The 27,917-nt window shown below is 45.1% G+C and overlaps 1 protein-coding gene across 2 annotated transcripts; it reads left to right on the top strand.

Annotated features, from left to right (window-relative positions):
- Positions 1–27,580, top strand: SDCBP (syndecan binding protein). Of its 2 annotated transcripts, none has more exons than XM_075920656.2 (9): positions 1–262; positions 8,229–8,293; positions 8,686–8,764; positions 15,585–15,694; positions 16,453–16,611; positions 18,213–18,388; positions 22,421–22,592; positions 24,604–24,695; positions 26,808–27,580. In XM_075920656.2, the coding sequence occupies exons 2-9, from the start codon at positions 8,243–8,245 to the stop codon at positions 26,860–26,862; spliced, it is 894 nt and encodes a 297-aa protein (XP_075776771.1). In that variant the 5' UTR covers positions 1–262; positions 8,229–8,242; the 3' UTR covers positions 26,863–27,580. The 2 variants fall into 2 exon arrangements, with proteins under 2 accessions (XP_075776771.1, XP_075776770.1); XM_075920655.2 differs by having other exon boundaries at positions 5–262; positions 16,450–16,611.
- The last annotated feature ends 337 nt before the right edge of the window (positions 27,581–27,917 follow it).

The raw sequence follows: 27,917 nt of genomic DNA, 5'->3' as shown, positions 1-27,917 counted from the left end.
GGTCCCTTCTCTCAGCTCGCTTCCCCCCGCAGCAGACGCTCAGGGAGGGCGGGGCCGGACTGGGAACAGGAGCCTCTCCTAGCTGCCGAGAGGCTCCTTGCCCCCGCTCCTGCATCGTGTCACGGGACCGGCGCATGCGCACAGCCCGCGCTGAGCCGTTGTGTACCGCAGCCTCCGTCGTCGCTCCCTTCGCAGAGCCGCGTCCCCAGGAGCCGCCGATAGCGGTGTGAGACTAGCAGCTGCCGCCGCCTCGGCCCGGCCGGTGAGTGTCAGGGCGGGTAGCGCTCCCCCCCCCCCGTTTCACTCGGGGCGGTATCAGCCCCCGGCTCGCTCACCGCAGCCGCCCCGCCCGGAGCTGCCCTGTCTGGGCCCCTCCGGGTACGAGCGCGCCCGGCCCGGCCCGAACGGTACCTGCGGCTGCGCGGTGTGTGCATCAGCCAGGCACGGGGAGGGGGGCACTCTCCCCCACCCCTCTGCCAGGAGTAAAGGCCAGAGGGTCGCTGCGCGCACCCACCGGGACGGGCGAGGGAACGGGGCGTGTCCTTGCTCGTTACTGAAACTCCTGATCCTGCCCCTTGCAAGGCGGCCAGCCCCCGTCCTGGGCACCCTGGAGACACCGCGACGGGAAATCCTGCTAATCTCCCACGTTGCCCCCCCCCCCCCCCCCCGAAATAAGACAGCTCTGGCTTGGGGGTCTGGGCTCTCTGGTGATTTTTTTTTCTTTTGTCTCTACTATGGTAACCTTTTATCTCCCCTTGAAACGCTCAGCGTCACTGGCATAGGTCTGGTATGCTTATCTAAGGGGGGGAGAGTCGTAGCAAGCAGTGGCACTGTACAAACTATTCAGTGTCCAGTTCAGTCTTTTGTGCTTAGTTAATGCTCTTAGTTTTTGCAAACTAAATCACTTTTACTTCTCCAATTAGTAACACAGATCTTTATCGCTAGGATGTTCACTGTTCAGACAAGTCCTGAGACTGAAACACTACTGTATCTTGGCTTCTTACTGTAGCAGTTGTTGAGTTAAACTATTTGGCTATGTCTACACATGGCTTCTTGGGTGAGTAATATGCAAATGAGGCGAATCGTGGAATATCGCCGAGCCTCATTTGCATATCTAATGAGCCACCATTTTTTCAGAAGAGGCTCTTGCGGAAGAAGGAGCGTCTAGGCTGCCCCTTCTTGTGCAAGAAAAACCCTCTTGCGCAATGCCATTACACCTATTACTTTTCAGGAAGAACGGCATTGCGCAAGAGGGTTTTTCTTGCACAAGAAGGGGCAGTGTAGACGGTCCTTCTTGCGCAAGAGCCTCTTCTGAAAAAAATGGTGGCTCATTAGGTATGCAAATGAGGCTCGGCGATATTCCATGCTTAGTCTCATTTGCATATTATTCGCACAAGAAGCCATGAGTGTAGACATAGCCTTTGAGATTTAGAGTTATAATGTATGGATAAGTTGAACACTGTAGAACAGAGGGTGGGGAACCTAAGGCCTGGTTTCCCTCTCTCTCCCCCCTTTGCTCCCTCTGATAGAGACAGCAAAGGTGAGGGGAATTGACTAGTCCACTCCTATCTGATAAGCATAAGCATTTGATCTCTAGGGAATAGTAAACACCTTATGATGGCTTTGGTGGAATCAGTGAACTAGGTGATAAGTAGCTGGTTGTCCTTGGTCTATTGTTGGCAGTGGACAGATATTAGAGGTGAATCAATAAAATATATCCTCATAGTACTCTGCAGATCAGGTTTTGGGCTTGTTTTAATGAAAAGCTTTTTTAAAGTAGTCTAGCTCAGTTGCCATTTTCTTTCCTGTCTTTGAGTCACTTTCCCAATCCTCCTTTTTTAGTTTTTTCAACACTTACCAGCAGGCAAGATTCCATAAACAAAAATGGACTGAGTCATCTCTGTACAGAAATCAAGTCAAGCGATTATGTGGGAAGTCAGAATCCTTTTCTTGCTCAGTTTTTCTCTGATTTTAAGTAGCAGTTATAAATAGGGTAGTGATTTCTGTCCATACTTTCATTTTAACTTATTAATCAACAAACTAGCTGCAAGCTATGAAGTCTGAGGTAAAAGTTGTCTGCTGTTACACAGTGTAGTGAATAGCTAATTGCAGTGTAGAGTTTTCTCAAGTTTTTTCATCTTGGTTGCTTTTAATATTTGTATAACTCTGACCATTTTATGACAAATTGCAGCTGCATACATGACTTTTCTTTAAATAAATGCAGGTTTCAGTCCGTTAGAATAACCAACATTACTAACGATGGCATTTCTTTTTGAATTTTCTTTAGACGCTTGGACAATGCCATTCAATGATTACTCATGTTGTGGTTGCAGTTAAATTATGTTTTAACTTATCGTTCAAATGTTTGTCAAAAGTCTGATTACATTATAAATAAGAGGCTCTCAAATCCTTTCATGCTCATTCTCTAGTAGCATGCCTCGCAGGCCATTCTCCCATCCCTTTGTGATTGCAGAGACTACTTCCCTTCCTATTTGTGATGAGATAACATTGCCAAAAAAAATTACAAGAAAGCCAATAGAGAATCTCAGCTTACTTGGTGCAAGCAGAAGTCTAAAGGATTCCCTGTATGAGTAAGGATTTTACAGAATTATCGGTTAATCTTAAACAGCTATACACGCTCCTCCCCCACTCGATGCATATGGGGATGCATAAAATCATACAGAAAAGAGGCATAATCATCAGGCAGGTGAAAGTGGCTGCCTGGGGGTACCCCCCCATCTGAGACTGCCCTATACCTAAGTCTCCTACCCCCAAGGTAGGGATGTGAACGACTAGTCGCAAATGCTTATCGGATAGTCACACACTAGTCGCTTCCCCCCCCGCCTTGCAGAAAGAGGCAGCAAGGGGGTGGGGGAGAGGAAGAGCGGGCACTTTGAAGCAGCAGCACTGTGTGGAGCCCAGGGTCTGCCTCTTTGAAACGCCGTGTGCAGTCTTGGGCCAGCTGGAGACTCCACAGCTAGCCTCAGGCTGCATGTGGCGTTTCAAAGCGGCAGTGCCATGTGGAGCCCAAGGTCAGCAGCTGCTTTGAAACACCACAGGGAGCACAGGGTCAGTGGGGGATTGCTTGAGTCCCCTGCTGACCCCGTGCTCCCCGCAGTGCTTTTGCCTTTGCTTTTGCAACAGCTCTGAAACTGCAGCTATACTTCAAAGGTGGAGGCTTCCTTATCGACTAATAAAATAGTATCAGCTACTTGATTAGTCAATTAATCTAAATTTAACATTTCTACCCCAAGGTGCCCTTTAGGGAGGGCGGGCGGGCGGGGTATGTGTGCGCGTGTTCAGCTTCCACCCTCCATTTGTATGGGACTATTGCTGGTCCCCTTCAGGTCGTCAAGGGAAGGTGCACAGTTTGTTCCATTCCTCAGTCTGGCTGGGGAGCACAGGGGACAGGTGGACCTGGATCTGTCCCCAGCTGGGGAACATGCACCTCTCCCCTATCTGTGCCCATTGGAACTGCAGCAGCAATGGAGACGTGCTTCTCACCTGGTCCCAAGCTGCTGCGGTGAGAGAGGGCTGGGATAGTCCTCTCTCCCCAGTGAAGTCCTCATACTGAATCCCTCATCCCAGCCCTACCACAGAGCAATGATTTAAATGAAGAAAACTCAAGGATTTTTTGGCTAAGGACCCAAGCAACACTGGGTAAATCTTCTAGCATTTAAATAATTCAAATAATTAAAAAAAATGCACCAAACACAAAATAATCCCTCCTTTCATCACTCAGTTTCCATTTTAAATTAATCTCCATACTGCCAAACTTCCTATATTCTGAAAGAATGTTTAATTTTAATTTTTTAAAAATAATTTCAAATGATCAAATCAACAGTTTATTGCTGAATAGCATTACAAATTCACAAACTTAAATATGATTAGTGCTATCTCTTGAAGAAATCTTCATTGTGGTACATTATGGTTAATCTTTTAGTGTTTTCCTCAGAAAGCATAAGTACATTTTTCCCCCTATTTATTTAAACCTCTCTGTGCTTACAGAGCTGACAAAGAAGAAGATGTAAGGTAGGGCAGTCTCTGTTAGTTTATGAATGGACAAGTGCCTAGTCTTCCAGTAAGCACAAAGATCTTGTGGAGCTGGAATTAGCTTATTCTGAGTGATGCACAGAAACACCAACCGTTGTTCTCACAGTTCTGGAGAGGGATGGATGAGAATTTGCTGTTTTGTTCCATGGCAGGATTCTGTCTGGGAGCTGCAACTCCTGACATGAAAGCAATACAGCAAAGAAATGAGTTCTCAGAAGCTGCCCATAAATCCCAGATGCTGGCCCATCTCTGCTAACCCTGCGCTCCCTTTTGACCCTAGACATCTGCTTTTCCCTTCCCATGTCCATTGCTTTATTAACTTCAGTGGCTGCAAATAGTTCAGCTATGCAGCTCACTCTGCCTGCCTACTCTGAGGCCCTAGTGGCAGGGGAAGCCACTGTCTCTAAAGTGCTGCCTGTCCCCTCTCTATCAGTGGCAGCAGAAGGGAGAAATGGGGGGGAATAGCGGAGGCTGATGTGAAGCAGCTTCTGCCCACGGCGGGCTGAGGCTTCTCTGGCAGCAGCTCCTGTCTGCTGGGGACCTGTTTAAAATGCAGAGCCACAGCGGTCCGGAGCTGGTGTGAGCCAGGACTGCTCAGTCCAGGCTTTAGCTGTCTTCAGGAGCTACCCCTTTGTGGCTCTGCAGAGCTGCACTTATCGACTAATGGTATAGCTGATACAAATTATATCGACTACAAGATTAACCAAATAATTGCTCTTTCACATCCTTACCCTAAAGATGTAATATAAGATGTTGCTATTGCAAGGCAGAGGAAAGATAAGAGCCATTGGAAATCAGTGTAGCAGCACAAGGAGCTTGTTAGCTGCCTAAAAACTGAAAGCGATACATGAAGGAAATGGAATAAGGGGCTTGTAACTATGGAAATATATGTGGGAAGCATTTAGGGACAAAACCAGGGAAGCCAAAGCTAAGGAGGGTTTAACAGATATGTTAAGGCAAAAAAAGAAAGATCAGGGATGGTGTTTGTCTGCTGCTCACTGCAGAAGGTGAGCTGTCGTCAGAATAAGAATTTGGAGCTGCTGAATACCTACTTTGCTTCGGTCTTGACACAAAAAATAACATTTGGCTGGATGACTAGTGACGTTATCGTAGGCAATAAGAGAGAATGCAGATCTGGATAATAAAGAACATATTAGAGCTCTTCTGACTTCTTTTGAATGAGTTTAATTCTGTAGAACCTGATACTATTCAACTCAGGGTGCTGATAGAATTACCATAAAATCTCGAATATAATGTGCACCGATGTATAATGCGCACCTGACTTTTTAATTTTATCATAATGGAAGAATCTATAGTCCTATATACAGTAAACTTCCGATAATACGGCACCTTTGGGACCCAGGAGGTGCTGGATTATTAGATATGCCAGACTATCGGGGGGGGCTATGAGGGGCCTGGGGTAGGGGGGGATGCCACCCCAGACCCCTCATAGCCCCCCCCCCCTCTGCCCCAGGCGTCCCTGATTCAGCCGCTGCTGAAACTGACCAGCCGCTGGAGTCCTGGAGTCAGCCGCTGGTCAGTTTCAGCAGTGGCTGAATCAGGACGCCTGGGGTAGAGCAGCTGGGGTGCTGCCAGGTTGGTCTCCAGAGCACCGAGCTCTGCCTCGGGCTTCCTGGAGTCAGCCGCTGGTCAGTTTCAGCAGCGGCTGAATCAGGGACACCTGGGGTGCTGCCCGGTTGGTCCCACAGCCCCGAGGGGCAGCGCTAGGGGACCTACCCGGCAGCGCCCCAGCTGCTCTGCCTCCGGCTTCCCCGATTCAGCTACTGGTCAGTTTTAGCAGCGGCTGAATAGGGGAAGCTGGGGGCAGAGCAGCTCCAATGGTCCGGCTGCCTGGAGCACTTCCGGGTTCCTGATGGTGCCGGACCATCAGGAGTACCGGACCATCAGATGCCGGACCATCGGAGTTTTACTGTATAATGACTATTGATTTACTTACTTTTTTGAAAGTCTATATGATTGCTAGTCTATGGGAATAAAATTCAACTTCACATCCGGTGTCCATGTTTATAATTTATTTTCATAAATATCAGCAAATAATTAACTATAAACTATTTCATACAACAAGTAAGACATAAATTTCATATTATTTATTATTTTAAAATATTTTAAAGCATTCTAGGAATCTCTGCCATTTCAGTTGATGTTGATTTCATGTTTACTGCTGTCTTAGCATGGCATCGGCATAGTGGAGGTTCGTCGTCTTCTGACATGGAACTGACAAAATAAAACTTTAAACAATAACTCCTATATATTATGTGCACCCTGACTTTGACCCCAAAAAACTCAGAAAAAAAGTGTGCATTATATTTGAGATTTTACAGTAGCTGCAGGAGCTCATAGATGACAGATTAGAGCTCTTGTTTAGTCATCCAGGGAAATGTAGTATCTATCTTTAAAAGGAGGAGCCAGGGATCTATAGACAACTTATCCTGACTTGAATACTAGTGACGTTGTTAGAGTGTAAAACATTCAGTTTGCAGTAGGGATGTAAGCAACTAATCTACTAGTCCTGTGTTACTTAACATTATTATTAATGACCTGGATGTAGGAATAGAAAGCATACTGATTTCATTTGAAGATAATACAAAGCTAGGAGGAGGTGTGGGAGGGATTGCAAACACTTTGGAGAGAAAGCTAAAATTCAAAAGGGACGTCAATTAGAGAACTGGGCTATAGACAACAAAATGAAATTTAAAAAAAGACAAATATAAGGTGCTAAGGGAAGAAAAACCAAATGCACAAATAGAAAATGGGAGGTAATTTGCTTGGCAGCAGTGCTGAGAAGGTTTTGAGAGTTGTGGATTACAACCTCAATATGAGTTTAATGTGGTTGTGTTGCAAATATAAATAAACAAATAAATACAATTAGGGATTGCATTACTTAAGGTTTTATAAGTTTAACCGGTTAACCTGATAAGCTGATACTCATCAACTCCTATTAATGGTTAAACTCTGCTAGGAAGCCCATGGGGACTGGGAGCCTGTTCAACCCTGGAACTGATGGAATATTGATTGGTTATACGGTTTCTATTTTTAATAGGGATATTAGCATGTAAATGAATAGTCATGTAACCACATAAAATTTTAGCAGTTGCATGTCTATTTGATATCCCTGGAGGTGGGGCCAGCTGCTAGTGTGCTCCCTGCTCCACTGCCGAGGAGTCCCCTGTCACTCCACGCTGCTGCGCCTCTTATCAGAGGCAGCATCCTTGGGTAGCAGGCGTGAGCTGGTCTGTGAGAGGAACTGGCTTCCTGTGCAGACCAGCTTCTGCCTACCACCCCGTGCTGCTGCCTCTCATATAGAAGCAGCAGCATTGGGTGGTAGCAGCCCCTCTCCACAGAGGGTCCAAGCATCCCACAGATATAAGCTGTTCCGCAGCAACAGCTTCTGTCTGCATGGAGCTCAGACACCATTCACACCCCCCCGCCCCCCAAGTGGACAGGGCCTGCTGCCGCAGAGCGGTCCCTGTTTGCGGTGAGCCCAGGTTGCTGCAGACAGAGTCTACTTTTACGGCAGCCTCTCCTGCCCAATGCTGCTGCCTCTGATAGGGCAGTATCGGTTGTACTGTGAAGATGGTGCTGGGAGGAACTGACTCTTAAGCCTGTCCTCCCTGCTGCCTCTCTAGGACGCAGCAAGGTGGAAGGGGGGGGGAGGATGGAGACAGACAGGTCTGCAGAGCCATCACATGTGGACAGCTTGCTTGAAAGCTGGTTCCCCGTGCATATCCTCTCCCACCTGCCCTCCTCACCCTCCCGATTGCTGCCTCTAGTATGATTTATTCTTGTTTTGATGCTAACAAACTCACTCTTCTGGATGCAGGTTGGACTTCCCTGGCTCAGCACCCTTGGGATCTAACTGGTCCCAGATAAGGGAGTTGTCCAGACCAGTGAAGGTCTGGGAGGGGCAATGCCAGCCTTCTTGCTGGGCTCCTCTACCCAGCTGCCTGGCTGGTGCTCGTAGCAGCAGCCTCCCACCAGCTTCCCTGCCCCCAGCTCTGGTGCCCCAGGATCCACTGACCGGCTCCGCTCTGAGCCTCCGCAACCTTTGCTGTAGGGGCTTTCTAGTCCTGCTACATCCGTGGGATTCCTGGACCACAGTTTCAACTTGTGACATATTTATTAAAGTAACATTCTTGTTTTTTTGTTTTTTTTAGTTGAATTGCAAAAAATGTCTCTCTATCCTTCTCTGGAAGATCTGAAAGTGGACAAAGTAATTCAGGTATGGTGAAATATATATACACTTCTTTCTGAGATGAGTTCTAATTAAGAGGAACCAGTTAAATTAATAATTAGAATTTCATTTCTAGAACAAGTCGTATGTTAATTGTGTGGGTACTAGATTTTAATTTTGACTAAAATACTTTTTTTGGTACTTTGTCACCTATAAGAATGGATTGAATATCAATACTTTCTTAAATTAGGAGTGCTTGCTCTTACAAATATTTTAAAATGTAAATCTTATGTGATACTTATTGGAACCTTATGCTTTTTTAACCAAGTACTTATTTATTTGCTGGTATCTAGCAGTTAATAGCAACAGCTCTGTTTATACCAAAATTACAATTTAATGATGTAATTTTTATTGATAAACATGCATTTTTTTTCTGCTAGGCCCAGACTGCCTTTTCTTCAAACCCTGCCAATCCAGCAATTTTGTCTGAAGCCTCTGGTCCCATCTCTCAAGATGGAAGTAAGTTTGTGTGCAGTACAAAACGTTGGGGTTTTTTTGGGTGGGAGGATGAGAAATCCTGAAATTTTGTAAGGAAAATCTCTTTTGGAAGGGAGCTTCAATTACAGTCAAACTATACTGTATATAAGAACAAAATAATTATTTTATTGTGAAATAAGAGTCAAACTGTGTCTTCTGGAAATGCAAATATTGCAGTGGAAGGAGGATACATATTTTTTGTAAACGTAATTAGAAGGAGTTGTAGCAAATATCTTTTCTTTCCTTTCCCTCCCTGTGGATACTAGGGATGTAAGCGAGTAGTCAACTCCTGATAAATGTAGGCTTATTTGGTAGTCGAGTCGCTACTCGATTACTTGCTTACCTCCCGCCCTCCCCTTACTGCCTCTATAGCAAGAGCTGGGACTGAGCAGTCCTGTCTTGCACCAGATCCCAGAACATTGCGGCTCTGCTTTTTAAATGTAGTAAGAGCCACCGGCACCCCAGCAGACCTGCAGTGGTCTGGGATCCGGCATCAGCCAGGACTGTTCAGCCCCAACTCACACAGCTCCAGGAGCTAACACTATCAACTACTCAATTAGCTTATTAATCGCTACTTAACATCCATAATGGATACCTCTTTGAAGTGCTTACAATTCTGAAGCTGGGGAGTTAGTGAAATGCCTCCTCTGTGTGCCTTTACCCTCTTGAAATCTATGGGGGATTTGCAAGTTTGAGGACTGTCAGAATTATCTTTGCATATTTTTCCTCCCTGCACATAAAGGAGAATTTTGGAACAGCTAGTGGCAGGAATCCTATCTTCCACACTGGATAGTGGAATAGCGTGGCAATATGAAGCTTTTGCATGAAGTTTCTGGTGATGATTTAAGATCTCTGTCTTTGGAGAGGAGGCATGTGTTAGTCTGATACAAATTGGCTTATTACTTTTCATGATAACATATTTCTTCTTAGACTGTGACCATATGGATCCCTTCTAATGTTGCATGAACCTTATGCCCCTCATGTCAAAAATATTTAAATAGCAGTGTCCATTGAATTGAAATCACATTTGGTACCCAGGCCTGAAAATACCGGGTACCAAATGTGATCAGCATAGTAACCATCATCATTGACCAACATCCGCTTGGTCAGTGGAGACCTTAAATGTACTAGCTGATTCAACATTGAAGATATTTTATGCCCCAGCATAAGTGTGTTTAAACTTAGCATTTGTGCATATTTCTGACCTCCCGAGTACTGAGGTTTCTTGAAGATTCACACTGCTCCTAGAGGGGTGTACAATAAACTGGAGGCTGTTCTCCGGGGTTAGTCCTGGGTGGGCCACCTGTGCTTTCTTTTGTGTGTGCCTGCGGGTACAGCTGCTTGCATTTCCCATTGGCTGCACATTACCCGGCCAATCGGAGCTGGGGGAAGTAACGTGGACCACCACATTTCAAAGAAATCCAACCAAGCATGACAGTTTTGGAGAACTTATCAAAGGTAACTGTTAAACAGATCTTGTGAATTAATAAGTTCGTTGTCACCCAACTGTCCTGCCAACCGCTCTTCTTTAAAATGACTTTTTGGCTAATATAGTGGAATATTGTCTTTATGGCTTTAAACTATTAAGCATTAAGTATCTTTGAACAGTTCTTACTGTTAAAAAAATCATTTTTTTTCTGAAATTTCCAATGACTTCCAATGACTCAATAGTAAAATATTTCATACCACTTTCAACAAAACCTTTTTTTCTTGTTATTGTAATAAAGCAATGACTCCTTCCAATTTTTGCCATATATAACACCTGTTTGCTCTGGGGGAGAGCACATTCTGCTCCCTTAATGTTACTATTTCACAGAACTACTAGCTTTATGATTCTTCTATAGGCTTTTTTCCCCTCAGGAAAGTGTGGCTTGGCCAAACACTATCTTATAAAGTGGATTGTGTACCTCAGTTTCAGATGGCTGTAAGATGTGAATTATGTTAGAACAACTACAAAGACATGTTTGTGAGCTGATACTACTGAAAGCAGAACTATATTAATCACTTAATACAACGAAACACTTAAAACCTACTATAAAAAGCAAAATTCGGTCCCTGAGCGAACTATCGATCTGATTCTTTGCTCCCTTGCATCATGTGCATGCCTATCCAACCTAGATCCCTCTCAGTGCAGTCCTTCACACTGTCCTGAGAGTGGGGTGAAAGGGAAACGGTCCCTCCTTCCCAACCACTTCCTCTCAAGCCAGAGAAGACTGAAGCTTATGTCTTGTGCTCTGGAAATCTGAGCAGAGTCTCTGTCTGTCTGAAATGGTTTCTCACCTCATTTCTGTGATGATAAATAACTTCACCCTTGTTTTTATGAATCATGGAAACTAAAAAATGGTTTGAAATAGATTGTGCTAGGATTTAAAAAAGGCTAAACATGACCTCAACAATGGAGAGTGCTTTATGTAAAAGTAGGCAAGTACCTTAAGATAGGTGATGAAATAGCAGTGTTTTTCTAGTGGATGATATTGCATGTGCTTTCAAAGGCATAGTTCATTGTCATTGTTGCAGTTGACCTTGAGGTAAAGTATTGGAACAGAGAAGTAGCCAGTAGGAACGTAATCTGCAGTATTTTTCAAGTAAATCAGTCAATGCTTATTCTTCTTTGAGTGATTGCTCATGTGCATTCCAGTATAGGTGAGTGCATACAGCGTGCATGCACCGTTAGAAGTTTTCCCCTCAGCAGTACCCTTACGGCCAGCAAGGAGTCCCCTGCAGTGGCTCTGGTATACCGGCCCATATATACCTGTTGCCCCCTCATCCACTCAGTTCCTTCTTACAGCTGTGACGGTCCTTGGAACAATCCTCAGTTCCTCAACGTGATCGTTGTCTTCATTGTTCTTCTTTCCTTGTAGTTAATCTGCAGCTAAGTGCCTGCAATTTAAGTTAGAGACCCCTTTTTATTCGTTTCTTTCTTTTCTTTGTTTTTGGTGGTGTTCCCTGCCACGGTGTGCCCATGGCAGGGCATGTCCAGCCTGCAAGTCTTCAAGCCCTGCAAACGGTGCAATAGGCCTATGCCGTGCGGTGACCTGCACTCTTCCTGCCTAAAGTGTCTGGGAGAGGCACACCTTACAGAAGCCTATACAATCTGTAAGGCTTTCAAGCCCAGGACGAAACAAGAGAGGGAGTCGCGACTTGAGATCCTCCTCATGGAAGCGGCTCTCCGACCAGCACTGGACTCGGCACCAGCCTCCCAGAGCGCACTGGCATCGGTGCGCAACGGTTCCGTGCACCGTGCCTCTCCAGCACCGCTCTCAATCGCCGGCACCTCAGAAGAAGAGGCGGCCTGACAGGGGTCGGTCCACGCCTAGGCGTGCGCCCTCCAGTGGGGCATGCAGCGCCGACAAACCCTGTGCCTGGGCCTTCTAGGTCGGGCGGGCCTGCCTCCCAGCGAGGGGACATCAGCCCTCCGGAGGACTTTCCAGAGCTATCCACGCCAAAGGCCTTGGAGGCAGCGAGGATTCTAATTGAGTCCTCTCTCTTCCCTCCCCCTCCGACTTCGGCACCCCCTAGGTGGCACGGGGACACTCGGCACCCATTGCCTCCCGGAGCGACCAAGAGCGTTGGACAGGAGGGTAGACATTGCCAGACCCCGACGGCACCGCACGCGGCACCGACAGTCGAAGCACCGACTCCTCCGGCACCGGCCAAAGACACAGCACAGGACTCAACGCGGCAGCATCACCCGGTGCCGTCATTGCCCTGGGGACTGTCGGCACCTACCTCCATGCAGGACTCCTGCGCAGCCATGCCTCCTCCACTGCCTTGGCACTTCAGCAAGCCATGTCTTGGCGCACCACAACTCTCTCCACACTGGCTCCGCCCTGGTCCGCCTCGGCGTACTTGTCTGACTCCGAGACGGAATCTGTCCGGTCCTCGAGGGCATCTGGGTCTCGCTCACGGTGCTGCTCCCACTCTTGGCAGCGTTCCAGGCACCGTAGTCCACTCCCGTATCAGCAGCAGTGGACTCAGTTGCTTCCGGTGCCCATGGTGCAAACATGGCTTCCTCAGCCTCTTGGGCAATGGCCCTTCTGGACTCCCTGGGCTTACCACCAGAGCCAGGGCACGGACCCACCTATACCAGCTTCTGACTCCTCAGGGCCACTAGTTCCTCCATCGGCGACGCCTTTGGTCAGGTCCCCCACTTCGGGACGTTCCCTACCTCTGGCACAGTCATCTCTGGGTCTAGGGTAGAGCGCGGCTCTGGTGAGCCAACCTCCCCCCTCCTTGTCCATTGATAGCCTGGATGATCCAAGTTGTGAGGACGCTCCTGTGGGTGAGGTCTAAAAGGGGTCATCGTCCTCCTCCCCGGACAAAGCGTTAGCCGACTCCATCCTGTCCATGCCTTCCGTGGATGCTTGAGTCCATCAGGATTTTCTTCGCCGACTGGCCCAAAGTTTGGGAGTTCAAGCAGAGAAGGTTTCCGACGACTCGGATCTTACCATTAACATCCTCCATGCTGATACCCCCTCTAGAGTGGCTCTACCCATCAACAAAACAGTACAGGGATTCCGATCTCCAGACCAGTGCCATCCATCTGACTGATCATGGACGCGTCGGACACGGGCTGGGGAGCTCATTTAGCACACATCCACATGCAAGGTATGTGGTCTGTGGACGAGATCTCTATGCATAGCAACATCAGGGAGCTCCAGGCAGTCCGACTGGCTTGTGTGGGGCAAGTTCTCTTGGACAACACGATAGTGGTGGCGTACATAAACAAGCAGGGCGGGGCCCGCTCCCTCTGTCTGTGCTTGGAAGCAATCCGCCTGTGGGACCTCTGCATCGGGACGAACATCCACCCGATGGCCTCCTATCTCCCAGCTTACCAGAATGTCCTGGCGGACAGGCTGAGCAAATCATTTGCAGGTTATGAGTGGTCCCTGCGCTGGGATGTGTCCCATTCCATCTTCTTCGCGTGAGGTTCTCCCCACCTGGACCTGTTTGCCACCGAGCAGAACAAGAAGTGCCCACGCTTCTGCTCCCTCGTGGATTAGGGAGCAGGGTTCCTTAGGAGATGCTCTCCTCCTCCCTTGGCCGCGAGTCCTGCTGTACACCTTCCTGCCTTTCCCGTTAGTACACAGGGTCCTCCTGAAAGTGCGGGAGTTCAGGGCGTCCCTGATTCTAATTGCCCCGGCATGGCCCAGGCAACATTGGTTTTCGACTCTCCTCAGCCTCTCCTGCTAGTGGCCCGCATCCCTCCCGCTGGTCCCGGACCTGATATCCCAGGATTCGGGCAGGCTTCGTCACCCGGACTTGTAATTGCTGCACCTGACGACATGGAAGCTCCGTGGTTAATGGCTAAGGAGCTCCAGTGCTCTGAACTGGTTCAGGAGGTCCTCCTGGGTAGCAGAAAACCCTCTACCAGGGCCACGTATCTGGCTAAGTGGAAGCGGTTCTTCTGTTGGGCCTCCCAGAAGGGGGTGCATCCTAGGTGGGTCCCAATCCCCCTGATCCTAGATTACCTGTTGGACCTTAGGCTTCAGCATCTTTCTTCCTCCTCCATCAAGGTTCACCTGGCAGCTATCTCGGCCTTCCACCCGGGGTTAGGGAGGAAAACCCTATTTGCTAATCCAATGGTCAATAGGTTCGTGAAGGGGCTGGACAGCTCTATCCCCGCGTCCGTCAGCCCATACCCCAGTGGGACTTAAACCTGGTTCCTTCAAACTTATGGGGCCCCTGTTTGAACCGTTAGTGACATGCTCCCTCCTCCACCTATCTTATAAGGTGGCTCTCTTGGTGGCGATCACTTCTGCCAGGCGACTATCTCAGCTCAGAGCACTAACATCAGATCCCCCCCGCCTACCCCACACACGGTATTTTTTAAGGATAAGGTTTGGCTCTGCCCCCACCCAGATTTCCTGCCTAAGGTGGTGTCATCCTTCCACACCTCCCAGGACATCTTCCTGCCTGTTTTTTACCCCAAACTGCACGCATCTGGGAAAGAGCAAGCTTTACACGCTCTAGACATCCGTAAGATGCTAGCCTTTTATTTAGACAGGACCCAACCATTCCGAAAGTCACCACAACTTTTTGTGGCTATTGCAGAGTGCATGAGGGGCCAACCTGTGTCCACCCAGCACATGGCCTCTTGTATAACCGCATGCATCAGGGAGTGCTACACCCCTGGCAGACGTTTCAGCCCCGCCTCTTAGAGCACACTCCGCGAGGGCGGTGGCCACTTCTATTGCTTTTGTAGCACAGGTTCCCATCCTGGACATCTGCAGAGCCGCTACATATGGTCCTCTGTACATATGTTTGCGAACCAGTATGCACTGTCGCATCAGGCCAGAGGGGACGCTGCCCTGGATAGAGCGGTCCTCCACTCCGGTGTCGTTTCATTATCCAGCCCTCCTCTTTAGGTTCTGCTTTGGAGTCACCTATATTGGAATGCACATAAGCAATCACTCAAAGAAGAAAGAACGGTTACTTACCTCGTAACTGTGATTCTTTGAGATGTGTTGTTCATGTCCATTCCAAATCCCCGCCCACTACCCTTTATCTGGAATATGCCGGTAAGAGGGAACTGAGTGGATGAGGGGGCCAGCAGAGGTATATATGGACTGGTATACTGGCACCACTCCAGGGGGCTCCCTGCTGGCCCTAAGAGTACTTCTGAGGGAAAAACTTCCAACGGCGCATGCACGCTGCACGCACACACCTGTATTGGAATGGATATGAGCAACACATCTCGAAGAATCACAGTTACGAGGTAAGTAACCGTTCTTTTACTAATACTAGATGTTTTCTATATTATAAATAATGAATAATTTATTTGAATTTTTTATTTCACTAGGCCTCTATCCCAGACTATACCCAGAACTTTCTCAGTATATGGGCCTGAGTCTTAATGAAGAGGAGATACAGGGAAACTTACCAATGGTTGCTGATGCACAATCTCAGGGGGTAGGTACTATTCAAGTAAACCCGGCCTTTAAAAAACAGTGCCTATGCATTAACAAAATAACCTTGCTCTTCAAAGATAGGTCTCTGCATATTCTATTTAGTCTTTTATTCTTCTGGTCATTACTATAGTTAATCAGTGACGGATTCATGATTTCAAGATGCTGAAATATTATGAGTTGGTTTGGGCACCGCTGAGAGGGTCAAATCTGGGTAAATTGCTCAGAAGCAGGGCTGGGGTCCTTCTCTATAAGGTGCCAAACCAGTCACACAGAGCACTTTGGCTGCTAATTTGGCCAGCAAGAAGTCTCACAAGCAAATCCCCTTAGACACCCCAGCATTCCCTGTGCTGCAAGCAGCACCACACCTTGCACAGGTGAAAGGTTATAAAACCAATTTCACAGACTCCGAACAGGTTCTCCCAGTCCCAAAGGACCAGCCACAGTCCCAGATCAATTTATACCTTGAATCTTACCCAAAAGAGCACACTGTGCCAATCCTTTAGAATCTAACATCTAAAGGTTTATTATTAAAATAAAATTAAAGGGTTGAAAGTGAGATGTTAAGTAAGAACTTTGTATAAAGAAATCTTCACTAAACCTCGAAAATTGTATTCCCCAAATGTAATTAGTAGTAAAACATCTTAAAATTTCATTTGTGTGAAATTGTGATTCCATTTGAACTGCTATGTCTTGTTCAGATGTCTACACAAATTGCTGTTCTCAGTACTTTGATATTATGTGGTTTTTCATCACCAGCAGTTGGTAACAAGGCCTTCCACTGTGAATTACATGGTGGCTCCAGTAACTGGAAATGATATTGGAATTCGCAGAGCAGAAATTAAACAAGGCATCCGTGAAGTAATTATGTGTAAGGATCAGGATGGAAAAATTGGACTTCGCCTTAAATCCATAGACAATGTAAGGATATGGAAACTTAATTGTCTTTCTTTTGTAGAATATTGTCCAATCAAAAATGAAATGATTGTATGGAAGTATCAAGTTGCTGATGCAAAGGCATGTAATTTGAGTCAAATACAAAATGGGATAAACTTCTATCCGGTGCATAATATTTCTAGTATCTGTTTATCTATAGTTAGTATTTTGTCTTCTGTAACTTTCATAATATACTAATAGATTACATATCTAAATTCAAGTGTTATGTAATGAGTTACTTCTATATATAAAATGTATAGAAGCAACCAGCATTATGTACATTTAGTACCCAAGTTTACACATAGCGCCTTTTTTATATGGTAAATACAAATGTTGAACACTTAAGTTATCAGCTGTGATATTTGTTAATTGGTGTTTTTGTCACGAGCTCAGTAGCTTTAGTTTTCATGCATAAACTTGCAGGGTAACACATCATGATTTAATTTCTAGTGCTACTAACCGCTGGATAGTGCCTGCGGATTAGTATAATATACCACTGATGGGGAACATTAGGGAAAGTGAAGCTCAGAGTTGGCTTATATAATCTATGAAGAGTAACACCAAAGTATGCTTTTCTTCTTCTCCTGTGTGGTGACTAGGAATGTTAGATATTGTGTAATTGAATGGTCGTGTGACCCCCATGAAATTATAGCAGTTACACAACTGATGGTCTCCGGGATGGGGCCGGAAGCCAGTGAGTCAGCAGTGCAGGATGGTAGGCGGGACCTGATCCGCGAGGGGAGCCAGTTTAAAAACCAGCTCCCTGTGCAGACTAGGTGCCTGCTGTCCCGCGCTGCTGCCTCTGATACACTGATACCAAACCCCACCTTTGCTGAGGTACACAACACTGCTAAAACCTGTAGAGCTGAAGCATTGTTAAGTGGGATATTTCCCAATGCAGACAAAGCCTTAGGGTCTTTCCGAAGTAGACCACACCAGACAGGGACAGGGTCTGCTCCGGCATCAAACAGAGCAACTTCTGTCCTCAGTGAACCTAGGCCCGCTGCAGACGTAGGCTGCTCTACAGTAAAAGTCCCTATCATGGAGAGCTTGGACACAATTCCTCCCCCCATGGACAGGGGCTACTGCTGCGGTCCAGCCTCCCCTACCCCGTGCTTCCCCAGAGTGGGGAGGAGGTGGCACTGTGGAGCTGGTGCTGTGGTGTTGAGGGGGAGCCAGTTTTTAAGCTGGCTCCCCTCAGCATCAATGCCTGCCTGCCTCCCCTCGCTGTCTCTGCAGGCAGGCGGGGCCGCGAGAACCGATACACACAGGGAGCTGGCTTGAAAGCCAGCTCCCTGCATATATCAGCTCCACCCTGTCCCCATCACCCTTCATGCTGCAGCGCGGGAGTGGGAGTGGGGCAGGCGGAACTGGTGCTTGTGGGGACCCTGCCTAAAGCCAGCTCCTCACAGGCACCAGCTCTCGCTCCCCTTCCCTTGCTGTCTCTTAATGGTTTTAAAAGGAGCAGTTGTTCAAACCCTTCTCCTGTTTGCTGTTTATGTATATTTTATGTAATGGGCATTGGAAACTTTTTTCTAATTGTTGTTAATCAAGAATAATGATTCGTATTTATCACTCCATTTTAGGGAATATTTGTCCAGTTAGTACAAGCCAACTCTCCAGCATCTTTAGTTGGTCTGAGGTTTGGGGACCAGGTTCTGCAAATTAATGGTGAAAACTGTGCAGGATGGAGCTCTGATAAATCTCATAAAGTTCTGAAGCAGGCTTCGGGCGAGAGAATTTCGATGATCATTCGTGACAGGTAAAACTATCAAGTGTAAATAAAAAGTAACTTCGTTATTATTTATTTGTATTGAATTAGCATCTAAAGCATGGGATTCCTCTGTGTTTAAGCACCAAACACATATAACAGACTGTCTGCCCCAAATTGCTTAGTCTGTTACAGCTGTCAAGTGACTACTATTAATTGCACTATTAATAGACTACAATTTATTTAAATATTTTTGGATATTTTTTACATTTTAAAATATTTCAATTACAACACACAATACAGCATGTACAGTGCTCGCTTTATTTTTTATTAAAAATTTACGCACTGTAAAAGCAAAAGAAATAGCATTTTGTAATTCACCTTATACAAGTAATGTAATGCAGTCTCTTTCTCATGAAAGTAGAATTTATAAATCTAAAATTATGTAAACAAAAATTAGGCATTCAAAAATAGAACACTGTAAAACTTTAAAACCTACAGGTCCACACAGTCCTACGTTTGGTTCAGCCAATGGCTCAGACAAACAAGTTTGTTTACAGTTTTTAGGAGATACTGCTACCTGTTTCTTAGTTACTGTGTCACCTGAAAATGAGAACAGGAGTTCACATGGCACTTTTGGTGTTCAAAGCATGAAGAGACTTATGAATGTTTAGCATATCTGGCACATAAATACCTTGCAATGCTGGCTACGAAAGTGCCATGTGAACTCCTTTTCTCACTACCAGGTGACATTGTAAATAAAAAGCAGGTAGCAGTGTCTCCCATGAACATAAACAAACTTGTTTGTTTTAGCAACTGGCTGAACAAAAACCAGGATTGAGTAGACTTGTACAGTCAAAAAAGTTTTTTCCATTGCTTTAAGTGCATTTATAAAACACGAAATCTGCATTTGTAAGTTCAACTTTCATGATAGAAACTGGACTATTGTACTTGTGTGCTGAATTGAAAAATACTATATCATTTTTACAGTGCAAATATTTATAATAAAAGTGAGCACTGTACACAATAGAAATCAATATATTTGAAAATGTAAAAGAACAACCACATTTTTTAGCAATCTATTTAATGGTGCAATTAATCACAATTTTAAAATCATGATTAACTAAAATTAATTATGTGAATTAACTGTGATTAATCGACAGGCCTAATCTAAGTTTTCCAGAAACTTCCTTTTTATGTCTAATATTTCATGAATAAATTTGTTAAATTAAGATTCTGGCATTGGTAAGGGCTAACTGTCTCGGACAGGTAGTATGCAAAATTTCTTGCCAATGTAATTCTACTTAGGTTTTTGCTATATCTGTCCAGACCACTTTTGAATGAAAAAAGTACCACATGTATCTTAGACAGCTTCCTTTGCTATCTCTGTCTAGTCCTGAGTTAAGGCTCTGAGTTACTGATGGTAAAGCCATTAGCACTCAAATATTTCCAAGATTTTTGCCTTAAAATATGTCTTTAGGGCAGTTCCTACCCATTGTTGGTGACCACACTCTTTGCAGGGGGAGCAGCTGCTCCGCAGAGTAGAGGGGAGAGGATAAGATGTGGGGGTAAAAGCTGCAGTTGCCAACTCTTCAGACCTGATAGAGTTTTCTGCAGAGGGTAGCTGCACTGCCAGCTGGAGAGCAGCAGTGCTTTGAAGGGGAACCCACTGTTTCTCTCTGGCCACCAGCTCCATGGCTTCTCCACCTGCTCCTCCTGAGTTCTCGGGCCTGTGCTCCCGCCACTTACTGCCACCTTGAGAGTTGGGGCTTGGCGCAACCCCAAAGGGGGGCAGTTGGGCTAGGGGCTGGTGTTGGCACAGCCCACAGGGGGCAGCTGCGGGGATGGGGAAGAGGGCTGCTGAGCCCACAAATGTGCATAGCCACCAGAGGCATGGGACTTAGGGCCTCTAGAGTCCCATATCCATCACTTACCTGCATAAGGCACCATGAAATTTGGGGTAGTTTTGTGCCCCACTTGGCTATGTATTTTGCGCATTGGCAAGGATAGCCCTTTCTGTTTTTAAATATCAATACCAAAATACTGTAGGCATTTATCTTAATTTTCATATTGGAAAGCTTTGTAGTTACTCTTTAGCAAGACAAACTTGTGCCATTTTAATTAGTGGGGTTTTTACACTGGTTAGTTTAACTAATTGGTTAAGCTAAGTGGTTAACTTTAAACTGATTTTAAAACACACCAGTGCAATTTTGTGGGCGAGTATTAGGTCTCCAGAATAGAGGCTAATGATCTAACCCAGTGGTCTCCAACCTTTTTACACCCAAGATCACTTTTTAAGTCTCAGAACAGGCGAAGATCTACAGCCCCGCCCCTTCCATGAAGCCCCGCCCTCTCTATTCTGTCCATCACTTGCTATCCCCAGCCCTTATACACTCTGTTAAACAGTTTATTTTTAAATTATGCAATATATAAAATTAAAATCACATGTTTTATAGTTATGAAATAAATGGTCTGTTTTTAATTCATGCTATTTAAATGTCAAATGAAGCATTTACAATTATACATTTTTTTCTCTGCTGTTTTGTAAATCTAAAATCAAGTATTGATAATTACATATTTTTTTCTTCCAATAACAAAGTCTCAGTGTAACACCTGTGACTGAACAGTATCTGCCAGTGTCTTAAAGTCTGGGTTGTAGTCTGAGAGTGCTAGTCGTATACAGTCCATCAGATGGGCATCTGTGATCCTGCGCTCAGCCTGGGAAGCTTGCTCCAGCCCAGCTGGAGCTAGACACAGCCTCCCTGGGCTGAGCGCAGGGCAGCTGGGCTGGAGGGAAGAGAAGTGGCTGCCTGGCCAGCTGGCCATGGAACTCAGCCAGGGTGCACCAAGCCCCATGTGGGCAGGCGCAGAGGAGAAGCCGCTGATCAGCTGGAGCGCGGGGCAGCCTCTTTCAGCTGAAAGCCACAGTCAGCTGGCTGGGGTGTTTCAGCTCTCCCAACCTCCCAGCTCGGTGAGTAGCTGCTCCTCAAATGAGGAAATCTAATGTAAATGTACTGCACAGGCACGCAGTTCAGAGAGGGCTCAAGAGCTACTCTTAGAGCCCCTGAGATCTACCGGTAGATCGTGATCTACTGATTGGTGACCACGGATCTAACCAGTGTTATGTGCCAAGGAAATTTTAGCTATCTTGTAAAACACCGAGGCAAATCCATTCTTATAAGAAGATGTAATATAAATTGTAAATGTATATATGTTAAAGAGGCTGGGAAATTTATGTATTTCTTGTGGCACAGGGGAATGTATGTAAAAAAGTGTGGGGAGGGAAGGGAAGCTTAAAATATTAAATGAAGCAATTGGTTATACCAGGGTGTTTGATCATATAGTTGAATGTATGGGTTCAGAGTATATTAATCACCTAAAATGCCAATCTTTCAACATTGAAGTAAGCTTTATTTTTTGCATTTTGTATTAATTTCTTAAGTTAAAATGGAAGTAGCAGTTACTCATAAAATTGATTAATCAGAACTGACTCCTGTAAATGTACTGTATCTTAAACTGTGTAATTTTTTATAAATAGTTTAGCTAAAAGATGGATAGTAAGAAGGAAGTAAAATCTCATTTAGTTAGCTCTCCGGTTAAATGTTAAGTTTAGCTGGTTAACTGATTAAATGGGGGTGAGTGGGCCGGAGTGGCCCCTGTGTCATGGGCAGAGGCTGCTCCCCTGACTCCCAGGCTTGCAGGCTGAGTTGGCACCTTCACTCCCCCGGCTGCTTTTGCCCCACACATGCCTGCCAACTCCCAGCCTGCGCAGCTTGTGGCGGGTTGCTTCTGGGTAATGGTTAACTTACTCAGTAAGCATCACCCATTAAGGGTGATGCTTACTGGGTAATCAGTTAACAGGCTACCCATTCGCATCCCAAGATCATACAGGTATTAGCAGAATAAACATTTAAGACAAAAGGAATACTTGTAGATCAACAATATAACATAATATATTATGGGATATACAGACAGCTCTGCAGGTTTTAGTGGTTATTGTAATCTCGTGGAAGTTTTCAGTATATATCGATTACTTATTGACTGTAGTACAACAATTTCATGTTGTGCACTTATTTCTTGCAGGCCTTTTGAACGAACTCTTACTATGCATAAGGACAGCACAGGTCATGTTGGCTTCATATTCAAAAATGGAAAAGTTACCTCAATAGTAAAAGACAGTTCTGCTGCTAGAAATGGACTTCTTACAGAGCATTATATGTGTGAAATTAATGGCCAGAATGTAATTGGACTAAAGGTAACGTGCTTTACTAAAATAAATTCAGTGTGTCAATAGTCATATCTTAGTATGCTTCTGAGAGGGGAGCAGTGCTTTTAGATGATCATATGAGTATCATCCTGAACACTTAAGAGTATGTCTACACTTGCACCCTAGTTCGGACTAGGGATGCAAATGCAGGCATTCGAAATTGCTAATGAAGCGGGAATTTAAATATTCCGTGCTTCGTTTACAACATCTTGCCGGCACACTAGTTCGAATCACAGCTGATGTGAAAGTGCATGCCGGGATGCGTTAGTTCGAACCAAACCCTCAGTTCGAACTAACGTTACTCCTCACCGAGGGGTTTGGTTCGAACTAACGCGTCCCGGCGTGCACTTTCACTTTTGAATCAGCTGTGATTCGAACTAGCGCGCCAGCGAGATCTTGCAAACGAAGCACATGATATTTAAATCTCTGCTTCATTAGCAATTTTGAATGTCTGCATTTGCATCCCTAGTCTGAACGAGGGTGCAAGTGTAGACATACCCTTAGTGGTGTGACTTTTTACCAGTCAATGTAATCAAGAATGTTCAACAAAATTTTGATATCTTCTCATACACAATTCTGAATGAAACTGGGATATGTGGTATTTTAAATCTACAGGCAGTCCCTGAGTTACGCGGATCCGACTTATGTCGGATCTGCACTTACGAACGGGGCTTTTTTCACCCCGGAGGATGCGGGCGGCGGGACCGCCCAGACGCGCCGAGGTCCTGCCGCCCGTGTACTCAGGGGCGAGAAAAGCTGCTCCGCGTCTCCCTGGTCTGCTGGGGGCGGGCCCCCAGCAGACCAGGGAGACACGGAGCAAAGCCGCGGAGGACCTGGGCGGCGGGACCGCGGCACGTCTCGGTCCCGCTGCCTGCGTCTCCATGGTCTGCTGGCGGGGTGGCGGTGGGGCGCAGCTAGTGCGCCCCTCCTCCCCCCACCAGCAGGCCAGGCTTTTCTCGCGAACGCCTGTGGCTGAGCAGCTGGGGCGCTGCCAGTTGGTCTCGCAGCGCCGCTCCTCGGCGCTACTGGACCAACCCGGCAGCACCCCAGCTCCCCAGCTGCTCTGCCCCAGGAGTCCTGATTCAGCCACTGCTGATCAGTTTCAGCAGCGGCTGAATCACGACACCTGGGGCAGAGCAGCTGGGGTGCTGCTGGGTTGGTCCAGTAGCGCCGCTCTTCGGCGCTACTGGACCAACCCAGCAGCACCCCAGCTGCTCTGCCCCAGGCGTCCCCAAGTCAGCCGCTGCTGAAACTGACCAGCGGCTGACTACAAGAAGCCCGAGGCAGAGTTGCTCTGCCCCAGGCTTCCTGGAATCAGCCACTGATCAGTTTCAGCAGCAGCTGACTTGGGGACACCTGGGGTAGAGCACCTCGGGTGCTGCCGGGTTGGTCCCTGCAGCGCTGAGGTGCGGCGCTGCGGAGACCTACCTGGCAGCGCCCCAGTTGCTCTGTCCCAGGCGTCCAGATTCAGCTGCTGTTGAAACTGATCAGCAGCTGATTCCAGGAAGCCTGGGGCAGAGAAACTCTGCCTCCGGCTTCCTGTAGTCAGCCGCTGGTCAGTTTCAGCAGCGGCTGAATCTGGATGCCAGTTCCGACTTAAGTACAAACCTACAGTCCCTATCTTGTACGTAACCTGGGGACTGCCTGTATTGTTTCCTGCTTTATCCAGAGACATGTACATCTTGCTAAAGATTCACTTGCCAATATCAACATTGCCCTGTGAACTTATGGCAGGGTTTCCCTCTTATTTCTAAAGTTTTGGTGAGTTCATGCTGATGCTTGTGTTCCGAAACCAGGGATCTTTTTTAATCATGGTCAAAGCTGTTATTTTGTTGTGGTCTGTGGTGGATATTTTTCTTTAATGGTTCCTTGCTGACATTTTGAAAAGTTTCTTTGTTTTTGTGTGTGTCCTGTTTATAGTCTGTAGCTGCTAGGCAGGCTTGGAAGGATTTCAGGGATTCAGATCATGAGGTTTTGTTCTCTTGTATTTCATTAACAGGACTCCCAAATTGCAGACATATTGGCAACAGCTGGGAATGTTGTGACAGTTACTATCATGCCTTCAAATATCTTTGAACACATAATTAAGAGGTAAGCAAGAAAACTTTGAATCATTTTTTAAAATAGAAAATTAGTTGCACTAATCTGCTTCTTTAAGTGTTGTGGAGGAAATAATATTCCAATGGATGATTACTACTTAGTTTTACCTGAGAACCCAACTCAAACCAAATGCGTCTTATGTGTTTGAATCAAGAAAATGCCAAATCTGGCGTCAGTCACTTGTGGAAATTCATTTATGCTAATACTTTGCTGTAATGTGTGTGTTCACTGATTTAAGACAAAGTGTTGAAAACATCTGTTCTGCAAACAAAGTAGAGGGCAAACTGTTGCAGTATGAGTTAGTGGCATGAAATTAGAACACTGGAATTACTTTACGGAGTAATGTGTACCATACATAATTCCTATAGGTTAGACTGAATCTCAGATTATTGTAGAACAATATTTGTATTTCATTTCCTCTCCTGTGACTCAGTGTTCACATGGGTAATATCAGGGTAGCTTATTACAGAAATGTACAGGCAGTCCCCGGGTTACATGGATCCGACTTACATCGGATCCCTACTTACAAACGGGGTGAGGCAACCCCGCACTAGCTGCTTCCCCCCAGCAGACCAAGGAGACGCGAAGCTAGCCCCGCCCCCCCCCTCCCCCCCAGCAGACCAGGGAGACGCAGAGTGGCTTTTCTCAGCAGACACCTCAGCTTGAGAATAAAGGACTGAGGGAAGTGAGGTGTGGGAGAATAAAACTGAGCTCTGGAGAAATGTTTGGCTAGACTTTCCCCTACAATATGTACCGGTTCCGACTTACATACAAATTCAACTTAAGAACAGACCTACAGTCCCTATCTTGTACGTAACCCGGGGACTGCCTGTATTACCATTACTTCAAACAATTGTAAACCTGAAACGGCTTCTTTTGGGAATTGGGAAATCATTGGCTTTAATCTTGTTGTGTCGGAAGATGTCTCAAACATCTGATATACAAAAATTCAGTAATATATAACTTTTGTAACTTTCTAGTTAATTACTTTGGAAAAAATGTTTACAGCCCTCTTTGAAAACTTTTTTTAATTTTTTTTTTTTATTTTAGATTGCTAATGTACTTTTGACTACAGCAATGTATTTGACTAAAATATTTGGGTGGTTTGCTGTCAGTCTGGAAGATGTATTTGACAAATGTCAGTTCTAGGTCCAGTACTGTTCTATGTTTTCATTAGTTATTTGGATAATGGCATGGAGACTTTGCTTATGACACAACTTGGAAAGATTGCAAGCAATTTGGGGAACAGGATTAGAATTCAAATTGACCTAAAAAAATTGTGGAAGTTGTTCTGTAAACAATGAGATTAGAAAGATAAGTGCAAAGTACCTCACTTAGAAGGGGAAAAATCAAATACACCACTGCAAAATAGGGAATACTTAGGTGGTAGTCTTCTGAAGATGATTTGGGGATGATAATGGATTGCACATTGAGTATAAGCCATCAATGTGATAAAGGCTAATATCATTTAGGTGTGTATTAACTAGAATGTCCAGTAGTAAGGTCTTGTCTACACAGTGAATTAGTGTGCTCTAAATGGGAGGGAATTCCAATGCATATCAGCCTACTGCATACTGATTTCCCTGTTTCAGCAGTGGTGGTACACTAAAACTAGCTCATCTTGACAAAAGATGGACTAGACTCCAGTGTTCTCTGTGTAAAACTGACATTCTTGCCATCTCTCTTTTGTGCTTTGAGCCACTATTACTACCTGACCACCTGTTCTATTTGCAACATGGTAAAAATATTGCTTTCAGTGTTGAGGTTGTTTAAAAAAAAGTTATCCTTAGCTGTTAAATCCCGAGTTTCTCTGTTGTAGACATCAGGTAGAGTATGCCTCCCAGTTCTGCACCCATATACGAGGTATGCTAGAATATTTTGTTTTCATAGGAGGTAGAGTAAAATACCAACAGCACAATCACCTGCTAGTTTTCTATATAATTTGCTTCAATATTTTGCTGTTAACCTAGTAAGGCGCAGTTTTGATGTAGAAATTTTAGTGTCAAGTATTCTCTGGTTTCTCTTTCTTTGCATTATTTAAAAAAAAGTAAGGATTTTTATTTTATTTTAAGATTTAATAAAGGAGACTTTTTTCCCCCCCAGGATGGCTTCTGGCATCATGAAAAGTCTGATGGACCATGCAGTCCCTGAAGTCTAAATTTAAAGCCATTGTATTGTATGTACATATGTAATGAGAAAACAGCTAATCTTGGGCTATTATACTCAGTGACTTCTGGATTCTGCACATGAGCCTTTCTTGAGGCTGAGAGAGGAGATGCTGCATTGAACATTTACATGATATATAATGGCTGGGAATGTTACAGTTCAATATGTTACCTTGTTTAGTCATACAACTGTAAGACTTATTTGTAGCCTAATGCTGATTTTACAAATGTGAAATTTTCAACAAAGTTCTGCTGATCTCTTTCTGTAGGATCATGCTACTCTAGTTTACTATTGTTTCTATGATAAGCCATTACAACTAAAGGAAACTAATACATGTTTCTTCTGCAAGTAATAGTATCAGTTACCCATGATCTACACATATTGCTGCTCTTTCTAGGTTCTCTTTCAGATGAATAAGTATTTTTATTGCCTTCTTTGTAAGTATATATCTAGAACAGTATATTTAGAAGTATGACTTTTAGTGCTAATGTACTTTCTGTTCAAGTAACCTTGTTGGCAAAAAAAAAGCCAATAGAAAACAGAATTTAAAATTGGCATCATGCCATAAAGAGGCGCTTTAAATGGTGAAGTATACAGAAAAATTGTTACGTTCATCTTTTTTTACTACTCATTTTACAAATTGTAACTCTAAGATGCTTAAATTCTGTAGCCTTAAACAAGTTTAAAAATAAAGTTCAGGAATAATCAAAGATGATAAAACTTTGTGGATTTTTTTTTATGTAGGATAAATATTTTAAAAGTCAGAGCATTATTGTTGATGATTGTTGAACCAAACTGAGCTTACAGATAAATGTTAACCATCAAGTGTATCCTAATTAGATTGAAATTGTAATTTATGCAGCATACTCTCTTCTTAAAAATGAAGTATTCCTCCTTTTAAGAATTAGATGGTTCTTTCTGTTGGTAGTTCAACAGAGGTCTAAATCTTTCCGTTAAATGCAAAGCTATTTGAATTGTAACATAACCAACTTCAGTGGGTTAGTGCAGAAATGGTTTCCCTTTCCTGTAAATGGTTTTGGCTAGCAG

This window comes from Pelodiscus sinensis, chromosome 2 (assembly GCF_052426305.1).
Source record: "Pelodiscus sinensis isolate ZL-2025 chromosome 2, ASM5242630v1, whole genome shotgun sequence".
In the NCBI taxonomy this organism is placed as follows: Eukaryota; Metazoa; Chordata; order Testudines; family Trionychidae; genus Pelodiscus; species Pelodiscus sinensis.
This window is presented reverse-complemented; position numbering and strand designations above follow the sequence as displayed.

Coding starts and splice junctions, on each gene's coding strand:
- SDCBP (XM_075920655.2), top strand. CDS start 8,243: ATGTCTCTCTATCCTTCTCTGGAAGATCTGAAAGTGGACAAAGTAATT. Junction 8,294..8,685: donor AAGTGGACAAAGTAATTCAG/GTATGGTGAAAT, acceptor TTTTTCTGCTAG/GCCCAGACTGCCTTTTCTTC. Junction 22,593..24,603: donor AGAATGTAATTGGACTAAAG/GTAACGTGCTTT, acceptor TTTCATTAACAG/GACTCCCAAATTGCAGACAT.